The sequence below is a fragment of the Aotus nancymaae genome, unplaced genomic scaffold, assembly GCF_030222135.1.
Source record: "Aotus nancymaae isolate 86718 unplaced genomic scaffold, 86718_ANA_hifiasm-v0.15.2.pri h1tg000065l, whole genome shotgun sequence".
Taxonomy (NCBI): Eukaryota; Metazoa; Chordata; class Mammalia; order Primates; family Aotidae; genus Aotus; species Aotus nancymaae.
Genome location: NW_026988480.1, coordinates 8778087 through 8794476, shown reverse-complemented (window position 1 = coordinate 8794476; position 16390 = coordinate 8778087). Strand labels below are relative to the sequence as shown.

The 16390-nt window shown below is 49.8% G+C and overlaps 1 protein-coding gene across 1 annotated transcript in view; it reads left to right on the top strand.

Annotated features, from left to right (window-relative positions):
- ADCY1 (adenylate cyclase 1) overlaps positions 1-8538 on the top strand; it is a 126529-nt gene extending 117991 nt beyond the window's left edge. The window contains exon 20 of the mRNA XM_012458522.3: positions 1691-8538. Within this exon, the coding sequence (XP_012313945.3) occupies positions 1691-1993 (303 nt within the window). The 3' untranslated portion in view covers positions 1994-8538. The remainder of the gene's footprint in view (positions 1-1690) is intronic.
- The last annotated feature ends 7852 nt before the right edge of the window (positions 8539-16390 follow it).

The window sequence follows — 16390 nt, the reverse complement described above, 5'->3', positions numbered from 1 at the left end:
GGCCATGGAGGGAAGGCTTGTTCCCCAGGCACTTGACAGCAGCTATTCATGGGGGCAGTTTAAGGGACAGGTAGGTCAAAATATTCATTGGAGCTCTCCTCTCCTGCTCAGAACATAGACGGGGCTTCCGTGGAGCAGGTCTGCATTTCTGCTTTCTCTTTTTTAAAGTTTTTTTTTTTTTTAATTTCTTTTATCACGGTAAGGTATACACGGAATTTGTCATTTTTTTTTTTAGGTGTACGGTTGAGTGGCAGTAAGTATATTTACGTGGCTGTGCAGCCATCACCACCGTCACCTTCAGAACTTTGTGCTGTATATTTTTTTACCCTGACTGTATCCTGCGCTTTTCTGCAGGATTCCCCCAAAACCGGACTCTCCAGGGGAGAACTTCATAAGAGCTCCATTCTGTCCACCCGAGCCTGGCCCCTGCCCTGCACCAGCATTGCATTTTTAAGTTTCTAAAATCAGATCTGAGCCTACCACTGTTCCATCCTGCCCCTGCTCCACGCACAGGCTGTTCACTGGTGGCCTCTGACTAATCCCCTGCCAGGTGTCTCCCGGCTGTCTGGGATGTCAACCCTTGCACTCACAGGACCTCTGTCCTCCCTCCCCTGCTTGGGCTTCCTAGCGCCCCTGCCACGCTGATGGGGGCCACCCTCTGCAGCTCTGGGCATTAGAAGATGGGCTTGGCATGGATTGAGCTCTTTTAACAAAAGATGCCAGGGTTTTGATGACTGTTTGTGGGAGGGGGAGGAGCAGCCAGGGATACAGGGAGGAAGAAAGATCATTCCTCCAACATAACACAGACACTGATAGTGTCCTCTGTTCACAGGACTGATTGTATCTACTAGAAAGTATTTCCTCATTCTTTATCTTTTTCCTAACTTTGTGAAACATAAATTCTTTGAGCTAAAATACTGGTTGTTAACCTGTCAAGAAACGTCCCTGTTTTCTCTGGGCAGTTTGCCCGCTGCCCTCCATATGCTGGTTTCTTCCTCCCCTGACCTAGGGTTGCAGAGGCAGCTGTGCCAGGGTTCTGTGAACTGGCTGGTTTGCACCCCCACTGACACCACACTGCTGCCCCCAGAAGTTAGTTGGAAGTCTGGCTTTGTCCTAGACTCTACTCTTTGCTGTCTCTTCCAGCTGAGGGGGATACCTTCTGCCCCCTACACTCTGTATGCCCAACTTGTAAACATCTAGAGCCCTGAACCCAGAGAGTCAATTCTGCTCTTCTCTGTTCCAGCAACTGGAGCTGGGTCCCATGCAGCCTCTGGCGTGGAGGGCACGGAACCACCATGGAAGCTCACATCCAGACCTGGTGCCAGGTCCCTGCAAGCTCTGCACACCTGCCTGCCTGTCTGGGTGCTCCTTGGGCCACGCTTCTTGGCTCAGTGAACATTGCTTCCTCCTATTGTCCAGGAAACAGGCAGTGAGTCTCCTCTGGAGCTGGCCCCTTAGACTCCTCTGAGTCCCCTGGTTTGTAGGGCTGTCTTTTTTACATAGTGACCCAAGTGATTTCAGCAAGAGAAGGGGCCTTGGCTGCCAGGCTGAGCTGGGAAAGCCGCATCCCAGTGCCAGGGTTGGGCAGTCAGGGTGAACAGCGACAGATGCAGGATGGAATGTTCTGGTTTCTTTCCAGAGGAGTCCCCCTCATTGCCCTGGAGTAACGCTCACTTCTCTCCATTAACAGGTGACTGAGGAAGTCCACCGGCTGCTGAGAAGGTGCCCCTACCACTTTGTGTGCCGAGGCAAAGTCAGTGTCAAGGGCAAAGGCGAGATGCTGACATACTTTCTAGAAGGCAGGACTGATGGAAACGGCTCCCAAATCAGGTCCCTGGGCTTGGAGCGGAAAATATATCCATATGGGAGAGCTGGCCTTCAGGGCAGACGTCCCCCAGTGTGCCCCATGCCTGGAGTTTCATTCAGGGCTGGGCTCCCTCCACACCCCCAGGGCCAGTACCTGCCTTCTGCAGCGGCTGGGAAGGAGGCTTAGTGGAGCCCACGTGGGCCTCTGGGGTGCACACAGGGTGAGAATGCTCCGGGGGTGACACAGGCCACGGTGGCTCCAGCCAGGACCAGCAAGACCAGCAGAGCAGGGAGCCAGTGGCCAGGGTGGAGGCGGAGCATTGTCCAGGCGTGGCCTGTGGCCCGAGGGCCAACCACCCAGCAGACGCAGCACAGCAGTGACTCGTTGAGGGGAAGACACCCAACTGTGCACACTTTTAGGCCTCACTGGAGAGGCGTCCACTCCATCCTCCCCTCCGTGGCATAGGGAGCACTGTTACTTTCCAGCAGGCCTGTTCAGGTTTGGCTGGGTTGGCATCAACATCAAGACCTTCAGAGCATCCACCAGGGTTACAGCAAGAGCCACTGAAGTGTGGCTGGCAGAGCAACCGAGGAGCTCCCTGAGAGTGTGGCCTGAGACAGCCCTGTCCACCCAGCTGTGGTGGGACCTGACATACAGGCAGCTCCAGGCCTGGGCAGCAGCTTCAGGAGCCAGAGTGGGAAGTCAGGCCTCTCTGGGAAGGTCACAAGTGCTGGCACAGTACAGAGCTGTCCACTCTTGGACTGGACAGTTTGGGGAGAATTGAGAAGCTGCCTCTCACTGCATGGGTAGTGTTGGCTGCTGGCTTTCAGGTGTGGTTTTTTGCTAAGAGCCAGAGGCAGGTCTTCTGGAGTTCTCAGGGGACCCTGTGACCCCCTCTCCACAACCAAGGCCAGCATCGGCTTCTTGCTACACCTGTGCATTCTCCACCCCTCCGCTGATGGCTTCTAGCTCCTAAAACACCTGGACATTCCCCATCCTGCACCGGCACTGTGTTTGTTCAGAGAAGACGAAGTGTGTCATTTCTTCCTTTCCCTGTGGCATCTTGGATCCTTTACATTTATCCACAGTGTGAGGCTCCACTTATGAGTATGAGCCGCCCTCGCACCCATGAGCAAGTTTCCTTGATGGAAGATGCTGTTTCTCCGGCAGAATCAACCCTCCAGGACGAAGTTTCAGAATTGGCTGATGGTCGTGAGTGCAGGTGTCTCTGTTGTAATTTGCAGGGAAATTGACTGCAAGTGATAGTGTTGATGTCTGACAATCTCTAAATAGGCACAATGAAGATGAAGATGAGAATGAGGGGACAGGGGTCCAACAGGGCCAGTGGGGAGGGACTATCCAGAAATAGCGGTCAGAGGTCTGGGCTGTGGAGACCTTGGATCTCAGTCACAGGAAGGAAGGTGACTAGAGACAGGAGAGAAGCTTCTGGATAGGCACCGTAGTAGGGGAACGTCCAAAGACGCACCACTCTGAGATGTGGTCAGAGAGGTTTCTGTGGACTGCACGTGAGGCCTGAGCCCTGCCTCTGCTCAAAGCCAGCAGGCTTGGGGGTCCCCCTCCTCACTGCTCCTCAACAGCTGTAACCCCTTCCTGTGGGCCCCGACTTTTCAGAAAAGGAGCAGAGAGAAGCCCAGACTTCCTTCCCTGGAGTGTAGACCCGTGTGTGGGACCTGTTCCAGGTTGATCTCTGTCCGCGCAGGTGGGTGATGTCCTTGGGTGCTGCCATCGTGGTGTGTCAGAGGCAGCCTCCTGCACAGGGAGAGCCTGACCTTGCCTCAGCTGTGTGGCCATGTGGGGGCGTAGGGGCCTGGGCCATAGCTGGGGGAAGCCAGACCCCGGGGGCTTTGCAGGGCAGCCAGCGCAGTGATGCCTGGTGGCTCCAGCTGAGACACGAGTCTGGACGGAGGTGGGCAGGGTGGATGGCTTTGGGCAGGGGAGGTGGTTAGAGGCTGCATGCAGGGCCCCCTGTCTGCCTGTCCTGAGGGTGTGGACTAGGTATCTAGATGGGGTTGCAGGGAGCACTGTCCGCTCTCCTTTCTCTCTGGTCAGAGCTGTGGCCTCTGTGATGGTGCAAGAGGCAGGATGGTCTTCAGGCACCTTCCTGCAGAGTGATTTTGACCAATGACTTTCTAGCACCTTCCCCTGGCTATGACAGGGAGCTCCTGGGCCACGCCAGATGACCCCACAGGATGGCTGACCCCATGGCCCCACTGGAGACTGTGAGGGTGAAGCCCAGGCAGCTTTCACCTTCCTTGGGTGGTCCTCATGCCGCGGTCCACTCACGCTCCTGGTGTTCTGGCATCACCTTGTGCCAGTGGGGCCTGGGCTTCCATGAGCTCCTAGGGCAGAAGGAGATGATTGCAGGTCCTCTCGCTGCTGTTGGGGCATCCGCAGGAGCTTATGTTCATGTGGAATCTCCAGGCTGCCACCGAGGGCTTCTGAGGGCTCCTGGGCTCATCCTGAGGTTTCAGGGTTGCTCTGAGCCGGCTGTGGGCTGAGAACGTGGCTGGGGCCCTGCTGTCAACCCCTCCTCCAGGCCCTGCCTTGTCCCTGCTCCCGTGCTTTCCTTTCTTCAGGACAAATGATTTGTCCTTATGGTCGCCTTTCCACTAGGATTTTCTTGTCTATCCCAGCCAGATTTGAAGCAGTCAGTTCAGACAGGAGCCACAGGGAGCCCATAAGAGTGTAGTGCGGTGAGTGCGGCTGCCCTGCCTCCCCCAGCTCGTCGCGGTGCTGTCGTTGACCCACGGGCTATTGAGAAAGGTGCAGAGCCCCTGGCACAGTCTGGTTTTCCTCAATCCTGTTGCCCCCACTGCTGCCCACCTCAGGTCATCCAGGTGGTGGGCAGACAGAGGAGTGGCCCCCAAAGCTGTCCCAGTTCTAAGCCCTGTGGCCAGGGCTCAGTCACACAGCAAAGGTGACTTTGCAAGTGGAATTAGTTAGGGATCTAAGGATGGGAGGGGAACTTGGACTATCTAGGTAGGCTCAGTGCAGTCACGTGGCCCCTTGAAATGGCTGAGGGAGGCAGGAGAGCCAGGAAAGATTTGAAGTGTGACAGAGACGGTTCCATCACTGCTGGCTTAAAGACAAGGGGCCAGGAGCCAACACCAGAGGCCACTCGGCAACCCCAGCCCCAGTCAGCAAGGAAGCCGGGTGTCGCTCACACAACCAGAAGGGACCGAGTTTGGCAACAACCCAAGTGAGCCCGAAACAGATTTGCCCCAGAGCCTCCAGGCCTGAGCAGAGCCCACCCGGTGGCGCCTTGGTTTGGCCTATGAGACTGAGCAGAGAGCCAGCCACGCTGTGCTGTGCTGGGATTCACAGAGCCGGGGAGGTCACACATGTGCGTCCTGGAAGCTGCCCAAGGCGTGGCCACGTGTAGGGCAGCAGGAAGAAGCCGTCGCAGGGACCATGCTGCCTTTTCTGGGCTCACGACTGTTCTGGAAAGGACCCCATGGCAGGCTTGGCAAGGTCTCCACTTCAGGGGCAAACATCTCCATCATCAGCAACTCCAAACCCCAGCCACTTCCTGGGAGTTCAGGAACTGTGTTTAGCCATAATGTTCCTTGGGGTTTGGTGAAAAACAACTTCCTTTTTATTTGTGAGAAAACTGTATTATATTGCCTTATTTATTTTTAATTGTGTACAATATTCATGTACAAACGTTAGAGCCATTCGGGTAGAATTCTCTCTAAATTATTTATTGAAGAGGCTTTGTAAATAGTGCACCAGTTCCAGGTGCTGCCTGTTTACTCGTACCAAAAATGAAGACAAACCCCACACCCACTTCAGCCCCCGCTTGGCCATGCTGTGGCCCTTTGGAAATGACCCTGTGTGCTCCCCTTGCGACCCTTGCATGCCTTTCATGCCTGACGCCGTAGAGTAGAACACAGCCCCAGAATGCTTCCAGTTGCTTGCAGGGGCCATGCCGGCCCAGGTGGTCCACACCTGCGGGGTGTCTATCCTGCAGGTGGACGCCCCCACAGACCCAGCAACCCAAGTTGCCAGTCCGTGTTTCTCAGACTTTGAAGCCACCAAGGCTTCTAGAACACCTGTCATAGAAGCAATAACTCTATACTGTATAGACGAGTCTGGTCTGAAGCAGATTGGTAATTTAGAGATAAACCATGCATAGAAGTTTGCCCCATTCTCTGGCTTGGGACTGTGGGAGGCGGGGAGCTGCCACTCCCAAAGCCCCCACACCTTCCCAAAGACCCAGCTCTGATGCCGCAGCTCCTGTGGGTTGGGCTTCCCGGGCTGGTCAGAGCTCAGCACCCAGGTCTGGTGGGCAGACAGAGCCGGCATTAAACCCCGGCAGATCATTGTCACTACACCCTTGCTTGGATGAGGAAGAAAGGAGTCAAAGGCACTCACCCCATCCAAGATCTTTTCGATTGATGAGCCTCAGTACGGGCCTCACACTGACCAATGGTGGTATGCTGCACAGTTTGTTGGTGCAGAGTCTAAACGATAACATATCAAGGCTTACCTGTGATAACGCCATTTTAAGGAAAAGGTGGCATTCTGAAGGCTGTCCCCATTCACCTTCCACAACGCTGGTACCATTCTGGCGGAACAGCCCTCTGGACAGGACACCTGTTAAGACCCAAGGGCCCCATGCTGGGCTTGCCTGGGTGTGAGAAGGTCAAACTGGGTGGCTTAGGCCTTCAAATTGAGCTTGGCGGTGACCAAGAGAGGGTTTTTATTCAAGGAGCTCACATACCCCAAATAACCATCGGTACACAAATCATTCCTTGCTCTTTGGCCCCAGGCAGGAGATGCTGCAGGCAGGTGTCCATACTTGGCAAAGTGGGCAGTAAGGGGAATGGAGTTGCTTCAACTTTTCTCAGTCCCAGCCCTCACTGCACCCACCAAGTCCAGCAGAGCCAGGTGGGCTGAGACCAGTGACCCAGCTGGACTGAGCCTGCGGGGAGGGCCTGGAGCCAAGGAGCCTCCCTGGGTGGGGGCATCAGGAGCAGGGGCAGGGTCTGAGGACTGCTCCTCCTGCATAGTGGGCAGGCGGGGATGGAGCCCAGGGTAGACTTTGAGGCAGGCTGAGTGGGCTCAGCAGAAGGAAGGCTCTTCTCAGAGTTGTGGTTTTTCCACAGATGGATTTGGGTGATTTGAGGGTGGTCAGGCCCTGCTGTTGGGGGGAGGAATGCCACACAGGGCATTTGTCTGGAAGCTGTAGTGTCTGTGATACTGTGTGAACTGACAGCAAGGAGCTGAAGGGCAGGCCCAGCTCTTGGGAGAGAGCACGGGCATGGTCTGCTGGATGCAGGGCTCCCGGGGCTGTGAAGGCAGAGGGGTCCCTGGAGGCGGACGGGGCAGGCTGAGGGCCAGCAGCAGGGGGCAGGGCCCCAGGCAGGGTGGCTGCTTCCTGCACATAGACATTCCTCTGGCACAGGGCCAAGTGCCCATGAGCACAGCCCCAGACAGACACATGGTGGGGAGCCAGGAACTCTCCACTCACCTAGGGGAGCCCTGGGGCACACACTGGAAAGTATTCGAGGGGCTTCCTGCCTTATTCTTCTGTTTGTTCACACGCTTAGTGAAAGCAGATCCTGTGCTAGGATGTGAGGAAATCTGTCACCTCCGTGGTCCATTCCATAAAACCAAATTCACTTTCAGGTGCCACACATTTTGGGGCTAGACTTCCCGACTTCCCTAAACAACATGCCATTGTGACATGATGCATATATTTGTATCTTTAAATTTCTCTGAAAATTTAATCTCTTCTGTTCCGTATGCAGTCTGTTCACTACCTTAAAAAATAGATACTCCACTAGAGGCTGTGCTTAATTCAAATCCATGTGTGTGCCTGTTACATGTGTGAACACATGTTCCTGTCATGTGTGTCATGCACATCTGTGTGTTATTCAGCATAAGCCAAATGAAAATTAATCATCTGTTCATGGGATTCATATGGGAAACAAAATTGAATTTGACTACAGCCAGATAACCCCCACGCAGGGCATTTAGGGAAACAGTCCCCGAGTGCCCTGACTTGATTTCCCTTAGAAAATGCTTGTTATCAGAGGAGAAGGTGTGGGCAGGGGCAGCAGCACCTCAGACATCTGGTCAACTTTATCATCTACTACATCAGCACTGAAGTCCAGGGGCACTGAGGCACTAACTAGGTTCCATTTTCCTTGGTTTGGTTGGTTATTTTGTGTGTGCTGGCGGGGGGCTTGGTTTGCACAGAAGCCTGTAGAGAGAGCCTGAGGGCAGTGCCAGCTGTAGGAATTTGGTCCTCCAGCTCCCCTCCAGTTCCTGGGAGCCAATTTGGAGTGTGTGTCAGTGTCAGTCTCTTCAGCTGTGCAGGGGAGGAGCAACAATAGACAGGCAGCCTTCCTGGGTTGTGCTTCACAATGGATTTCCTGTGCTTGAAATGAGAAAATCAGGCTGGGTGCAGAGGCTCAAGCCTGTAATCCCAGCACTTTGGGAGGCCAAGGCAGGTGGATCATTGAGGTCAGGAGTTCAAGACCAGCCTAGTCACCATGGTGAGATCTTGTCTCTACTAAAAAAAAAAAAAAAAAAAAAAATTTTAGCCAGGCCTGGTGGTGGGAGCCTGTAGTCCCACCTACACAGGAGGTTAAGGTGGAAGAATTGCTTGAACCTGGGAGGCAGAGGTTGCAAGTGAGCTGAGATCACGCCATTGCACTCCAGCCTGGGCGACAGAGCCAAAAAAAAAAAAAAAAGAAAAGAAATTAGAAAATCGACCATAGTGGCAGCCATCTGGCCTAACGCTGGGCACTTGTTGCTCACCTGTCTGGTTACAACAGTCTCCATGGGCCTTTTGCTGTGACCACAAATAAAGGAAACACTCATCACTAGTATCTAAGTCGGGCTTTACAGTAACTGGGCACCTTATGTGTGCTTCACATCACTCTCCTTCGAACAGCCCATGGAGGGAGGTGTTATACTCCTCATGTTGACAGTGAAGAATCTGAGCCCCAGAGAGGTTAGGGACTTGAGTAAAGTCACACAACCCTGAGAGGCAGGACCAAGCTTCCACTCCTGCTCTGTCCAGTTCCAAGCCCTTGTTTTCCATTAGTTGAGTGCCTCTTTGCCAGCAGCAACATCTGCACAATTTGTGTTGGTTTTGATGGATAACTCTAGCTCATCCACATGCAAGTGCCCAAGTGGTGGAGTGGCCACCTCAGTACCTGGGTTCTGAATGCAGCCAAGGCTGGCCCCCCAGTGGATGAGACTCACTCTGACTGCCTGCCCTCAGAGCAGGTGCCCCAGTCCTCACTGGCACTGGCAGGCCTCACCTCACGTTGCTAAATTAAAGCAATGCGATTCCTCTTGGGTAAGAGGAATTCCTTCTCCTTTAACAACTGATCCTTAACAAGGAAATAAAATATTAGGCTTTAAAAAAATCCCTATTTTGTCATATCAGACTATATTCTAAAACTATATTGGAGCCAAACTGTCATTGTGTGTAATTTCAAATATACAGAACCTCCTTAAACAAGGAGAGCCATTGCTGTCTTTTTCTGTTAGGCCTCTCTGACATCAAATGGGGAGAAACTGGCACCCCAGACACTCCCAAACTACACACCATTTCTTCCCTTACACTCAGTCAACCCAGCTCCCGGTTTCTGGTCAGGAGTTCTTTGAGCTATGGGAAGGCCGTTGGTTGGATTTGCCACTTTTACTCTTGTCTTCCTCTGCTGTAGAGCCATTTAATGTTATTGTCATATGCTACTGGTGAGGTATAGGTGGGTCCAGGTGCCTTCCCAGGGGTTAGAGGATATTCAAAGGACCGATTTCAGCAGGAGTCTTCAGAAGGCAAGAGAGGGCTTTATCATGGATGGTGAGAGATTTGACAGCCACCAGAGCACATGTGCCCCTGACATTCTCCTGGGCATTGGTTCCTGCTGGTACCAGGCAGTTCAGACGTTCAGATAGGTTGCTTTCAAAAGAGCTTTCAGGCCCTTATTAAGAATTAATGTTTAAACAGAGATAATAGCCTAGACGAACTCCCAAGACACCTATCAAATCTCGTGGGCTGAATAAGTATCTCGTGTGGGACTGTGCAACAGTTTCTCAGAGTGTCCTGCCTGTGGGCATCCACCTCCTGGGCAAGCACAGTGGGAAGCTGGCCTGATGGCAGCCAGAACTTACTTCTCACCTCCCACCAGCAACCCCCCACCCAACTCTGGGCCCCAGGCACATGAAGCACAAGTCTCAGGGGACCATACCCACATTAGGGGATCCCGAGGGAGCCCATCGCCGCCTCTTGCATACAACTGTCCACTAGGAGGCACACGCCCAGTGTGGGAGAGATGAGTGGTCTTGCCTTCATCCCTGTAAAAACTGCACATATGCAAGCCATTTGCACTCCAGAACTGCATGCCGTGCAAACTCCTAATGGTGTGGAACTTAGTTTGAATCTGAAATCATGTCGCATGCACAAAGGGACAGACCCGGGCCCGCCCTCAGGTCATCCACCTGCTGGCTGCAGAGCATCCCCGGGAGCCATGGCAAGGCCCGTGGAGCCTGAGCTTTGTGTAGCTCGTGCACTTATTATTCACCACCTCCCTTTAGTCACCACTCCTCTTCCTCCGCTGTCCTCATTTATGCCGATTGCACACCCCCCCGAGCAAACAACAATGTCCTTATGACCATCTCGTAGTGGTAGATTCCATTCCTATTTAAGGTAAGCCCAAAGCCCACTTTGGGATTTTCTCTGCTGTCTGAGGAAAGTGTAAGCACCTGTGTCCTTCTGGGTTTAGCTGGATAGGGTTGTGTCCCTCTATGGAATGGAGAGTGATGTGGGCAAGGGTGTCATTTTCTCGCACAATACAACTCACCAAGGATGCTTCTGTAGAAGTGAGAAACACGATGACTACATTCAGAATTACAATAACTCACTCTCACTGGGTAACTTCTCATGATAGATTTGTATGATCAATACGGGTCTATTTTTATGTCAACTGAACACTGTAGAGTACCTTCCAGTCTTTTTCAAGATTGTTAAATTGAGACAAGTAATTGAATAATTTGTCCTATTTTTATTTTAAAAAAAGTGAATGGACTGAAATGTTAAATGTGAATGTACATTTCTTAATTGCAACTTTTCTACTGAGTGTTTGCACTATACTTTCTGGAATCTTATTTAACAAAAATAAAGGGAAAAAATTGCTTGACTAAACTCTGTGGCCATTTCAGTTGAAAAATAAATGGCTATATGGATGTTTTAAAGACACTCCTGCCTGTTTCACATACCTTCTGGTGGAAGTTTTATTATTAAAAGTGTTAAATACTATGTGACCCCACATAGACTAAACCTTGTTATCCCCCCATTACATACTATTGTTGTTATTATTATTATTATTATTATTTTTAGACTGAGTCTGGCTCTGTTGCCCAGGCTGGAGTGCGATGGTGTGATCTCAGCTCACTATAACCTTCACCTCCCGGGTTCAAGCCATCCTCTGAGTAGCTGGGATTACAGTCGCATGCCACCATGCCCGGCTAATTTTTGCAGTTTCAGTAGAGACAGGGTTTCACCATGCTAGCTAGGCTAGTCTTCTGAGCTCAGGTGCTCAGGTGAGCTCAGGTGATCTGAGCTCAGGTGATCTGCCCACCTTGGCCTCCCAAAGTGCTGGGATTACAGGCGTGAGCCACCACTCCCGACCCATTACATGCTATTCACATCCAGTGTTTTACGCGTGTACCTTTTTGAATCTTACAATTAAGACATTTTAGATCATATTTAAAATGTAAGATAAACTCTCCATTTTACTAGCCCTTCTTGTATCTTAGAATATCTTGCTGAGATAGAATTGTTTCTTTGGTCTCTTAGAAGTTACTCTCGCTCAGGATGCAATGATAAGTTCATTTTACATTCATCTTTGTAACACTTTATAGAATGTTTCACCTCATGTCGTAAAAGACAAAACTGATTACACAATCAGTTGATAATTTTTTTTTAAGTTTGACAGTATCATCCAAGTTTAGTTGAATGGTGAAGATGGCTTCCATTGTTGTCATTGAAAAATCTGTCTGTCAGGTTGTTTTTCCTTTGTGTGTTGTCCTGGGCTTCTTCAAAGAAACAGAACCAAGAAGGTGCGTGTATGCTGTCAGAAAGAGAAAGTGAGGGGGCAAAAACAAGACAGAGAATTTAAGGAATTGGCTCACATGATTGTGGGGCTGGCAAGTCTGAAGTCTATAGGAAAGGCCAGCAAGCTGAAGACCCAGGGAGGAGGTAATGTTGCCGCTTGAATTAGAAGGCTGTCTGGAGGTAGAATTCCTTCTTCATTTGGGACCTCAGTCTTTTCTCAAAGGCCTTCAACTGATTTGATGAGGCCCACCCACATTATGGCAGGACATCTGCCTTACTCAGAGTCTGCTGATTACAAATGGTCATTGCATCTAAGATACCTTCACAGCAACATCTACTCACAGGGACATCTACCACTGTGTTTTACCAAACACTGGGACCCATGGCCCAGCCAAGCACATATAACATTAACCATCATATGTGATCTATAGTTTTTCTCCGATTATCTCTTCAATTTCAAATGAAATCAATTCCTAATAAAGAGAAGTTAAAAAAATTATGAAGAGAACAATAACCCAGTAGAAAAATATTGAAAAAGCACATACAGAATTATAACCACCTGAGGGGTTCTTCCTGCCCACTGCATAATGACCATGGCATTGTAGTAGAGAGACTTTAAGAGACCCAAGGCCGTTCATGCCACATGGGAGACAGAGTTTATACTTGAATCATCTTGTGCTCACAGGTTAGAGGTTTTTCAAAGGCAGTCTGGGGAAAGGGGTGGGGATGGTAACGTAACAGGTACTTGCTGCTGATTGTTGAGACCAAGATGAAATCATAGGGGGTCTGAGCTATCCTCTAGGCTGAATGGCTTCTAGGTGGAGCCATAGGAGCAGGGTTGGTGGGTCCAAGTGGAGCCATGGGTATCAGACATGCAAAAAACTAAAAACCTGAAAAGATACTCAAAAGGCCAATCTGCAATAGTGGTGTGATTTGCAGGAGTAACTGGGGAAGGTGCATATCTTATAAACTCTGGAATCATGGTTGACACTCGTTTATGTCTGCACCTTAGCAGGACCCATGCTCTCCTCCTCTCCCCCAACCTGATGGCCTCCCATTAGCTCTACAAAAACAGCTGAGTTTTGGGGGAGGCTTGTCATCATTTAAACTGTAGCTTAAATGTCTCTTGGCCAGGCGCAGTGGCTTATGCCTGTAATCCTAGAACTTTGGGAGGCTAAGGCAGGTGGATCACCTGAGGTCAGGAGTTGGAGACCAGCCTGGCCAACATGGTAAAATCCCGTCTCTACTAAAAATAAAAAAAATTAGCCAGGCATGGTGGTGCATGCCTGTAATCTCAGCTACTTGGGAGTCTAAGGCAGGAGAATTGCTTGAACCCAGAAGAGAGAGGTTGCAGCAAGCCAACATGGCACCACAGCACTCCAGACTGGGCCACAGAGCAAGACTCCATCTCAGAAAAAAAAAAAAAAATCTCTCAGAGTTAGCTTGGCTTGATAGCCCAGGAATAATTAAGGGAAAGGCAGGACGGGGTGTGGGTTACCTCACATCTCTTTCACTGTCATAATTTTCTCACCAATAGAACTTTCAGAGGCAGTTTCAGAATTACCAGAGAAAGAAATATACTAAGCAAAAAGCATGTGGACACATTTATGTTCGATGAAACTGTTAAATGCAAATTGAAAACAATGATGAACCACAGTCATCTTTCAATGTGCCAAATGTTTTTAAATGTATTATGTTACAGGAAAAGGGTCCCAATCCAGACCCCAAGAGAGGGTTCTTAGATCTCGGCAAGAATTCAGGGCAAGTCCATACAGTAAAGTGAAAGCCACCTTATTAGGAAAGTGAAGGAATAAAAGTATGACTACTCCATGGAAGGAACAGCCTTGAGGGCTGCTGGTTGCTTATTTTTATGGTTATTTCTTGGTTATATGCTAAACAAGGGGTGAATTATTCATGCCTCCCCTTTCTAGACCAAATAGGGTAACTTCCTGACATTACCCTGGCATTTGTAAACTGTCAGGGCACTGGTGGAAGGGTAGCAGAGAGTGTTAAGTGCACTCTGAATGAAGAGATCACCTAAACAGGCTCTGTGTGAGCAACAAGGCTATTTATTCACCCAGGTGCAAGTGGGCTGAGTCCGAAAAGAGAGTCAGTGGACAGTGGTGGGATAGGAGTTGGTTTTATAGGTTTGGGGTAGGCAGTGGAAAGCTACAGAAGTTATAGTTCAAGGCAGTTTTTGCAAGCTGGAGGGTGTTGGGGGGTGCGGTGTCACAAGGTCCAGAGTCACAAGGTTGGGTTATCAGTTAAGGCAGGAATGGCTGAGGCAGGAACAATGTACAATGTCGCAAGGTCAGTTAATTGGGCTTTGCCGGAGCGAACCATTCTTCTTACTTCAGACTTTCTGGCTCCAGGAGGCCTATCCAGAGATGTATGTGCCAGTAACGGGGGTTGCCAACTAGGGTATGGCCTACAGTGCAGTCAGTTAAAAGAACCTTGCAGTGAGGACGACCAGAGGTCACTCTTGTGGCCATCTTGCTGTTGGTGGGATTTGGCCGGCTTCTTTACTGTGACCTGTTTTATCAGCAAGGTCTTTATAACCGTATTCTGTGTTGACCTCCTATCTTATCCTGTGACTTAGAATGCCTTAACTGTTTGGGAGAGTAGCCCAGTAGGTCTCAGCCTTATTTTACCCAGCTCTTATTTAAGATGGAGTTGCTCTGGTTTAAATGCCTCTGACAATAATGGTGACAAAATGACAGTGAGGTCACACTTGGACACTGCTCCTGGGAATTCATACCTCATTAATGGAAACATAATAGGGACAATAAAGCATTCACATCCTTTAAGAGTCAGCTTCTTGATGCCATCTAACAAAATTGGTAGACACAAGTACAAGGATTTTTTTTAATGCAAAGGTTATCACTGTTTTATAATGAGGAAAAACTGGGAACTGTCCTAGACAGAATTTTAAAGATACTCCTCTACATTCCATGCCCCCAATCTCCAGAAGCTGTGAGTGGGATGAGACACTACTGCTCCCAACAGTGCGATGGGCTCTGTGATCTGGCACGCTGGACCTCTCATGAACCCTTAAAGCAGAGAACTTCTGCTGGCAGCAAGAGCAGCCAGTCAGAGGGATTCCAAACCTGTAAAGCTTTTGTTCAGTCCCCCAAGCCTTGAAAATTGAGGGGGCCAGGTGATGAAGAATGGAAGAGCCTTTAGGATCTGAGAGCAGAGCAGCCCCATCTGACAGCCAGTAAGGGAATAGGCAACAGACCTCAATCCTACAACCACAAGGAACTGGATCCTGCCAACCTGAGGAAGATGGAGATGGATTCCTGCCCAGATTCTCCAGGTAAGGAGCCACCGTCTCACCTGGAGAGAGCCCAGGCAGAGACCCAGCTGAGCCACCAGGACTGTGAGATAATGAATGGATATTGTGAGTGCCGTTTGTGGTTATTTGTCATGTTGCCATAGAAAATTAAAATGCAACAGAAACAAATACACTAAACTAATAGAAAGTAGTACACGATAGAAAATTAATAGACAAGTTAGATGATTTAAACACATAATGTAGATGTGCAATACAATGGAATGCTGGCAGTGCCCAGAAATCAGGTCTTTGAACCACACTTAGGTATAAGGGGGCAGAAGGGCCCAGGTGTTATGTATAAATACGAAATTTATTTTAGGGAAAAAGGGTTTGATTTCAATAAAGATAAGAGTTTGTGGGCATTTTAAGTTGAATAGCAACTGTACCAAGAATGCATTTCCCTTCTGCACAGGTTTCAAAATCGCATTTTCTGCAAAATGTATGGGTTTACGTACACAGTGAGAGTTGAGATCTTTTCTTGTTTTTTTTTTTTGGATGGAGTTTCACTCTTCTCACCCAGGCTGGAGTGCCATGGTGCAATCTCAGCTCACTGCAACCTCCACCTCCCAGGTTCAAGCGATTCTCCTGCCTCAGCCTCCTGAACAACTGGGATTACAGGCATGCACCATCACGCCTGGCTAATTTTTGTGTATTTAGTAGAGACGAAGTTTCACCATGTTGGCCAGGCTGGTCTCCAACTCCTGACCTTAGGTGATCTGCTCACCTTGGCCTCCAAAATTGCTGGGATTATAGGCATGAGCCACCGTCCCTAGTCGAGTTGAGATTTTTTTAAAATCCCAATTGCTGCAAGTTACATCACGCTTAAGCATGATGTACTTAAGTGAGCATTGTTGGCATCATTGCCAGGGCTATTGTTTATTATTTTCCTCAAAGATGATCATTAATTTAGAAATCTTGCCCTATGTCTAACCTAAGTGGGAAGCACCTGTTTCCCCATGTCCCTCAGTCTGAGAACAGGACTGTCTCCTTTTCCCAGTTTCTCATCATCTCCTGTCCCCAAGAATTTGTAAAGCTTTAGAGCAGCCAAACAGAGATTCAGTTCCATAGGTATGCCTAGGCACTGGGGCAGCAAGACTTGGTCTTTAGCTGCTTCCTGTAGGTATCTTCCCAGGGATGGAACGTGTGATGTGCA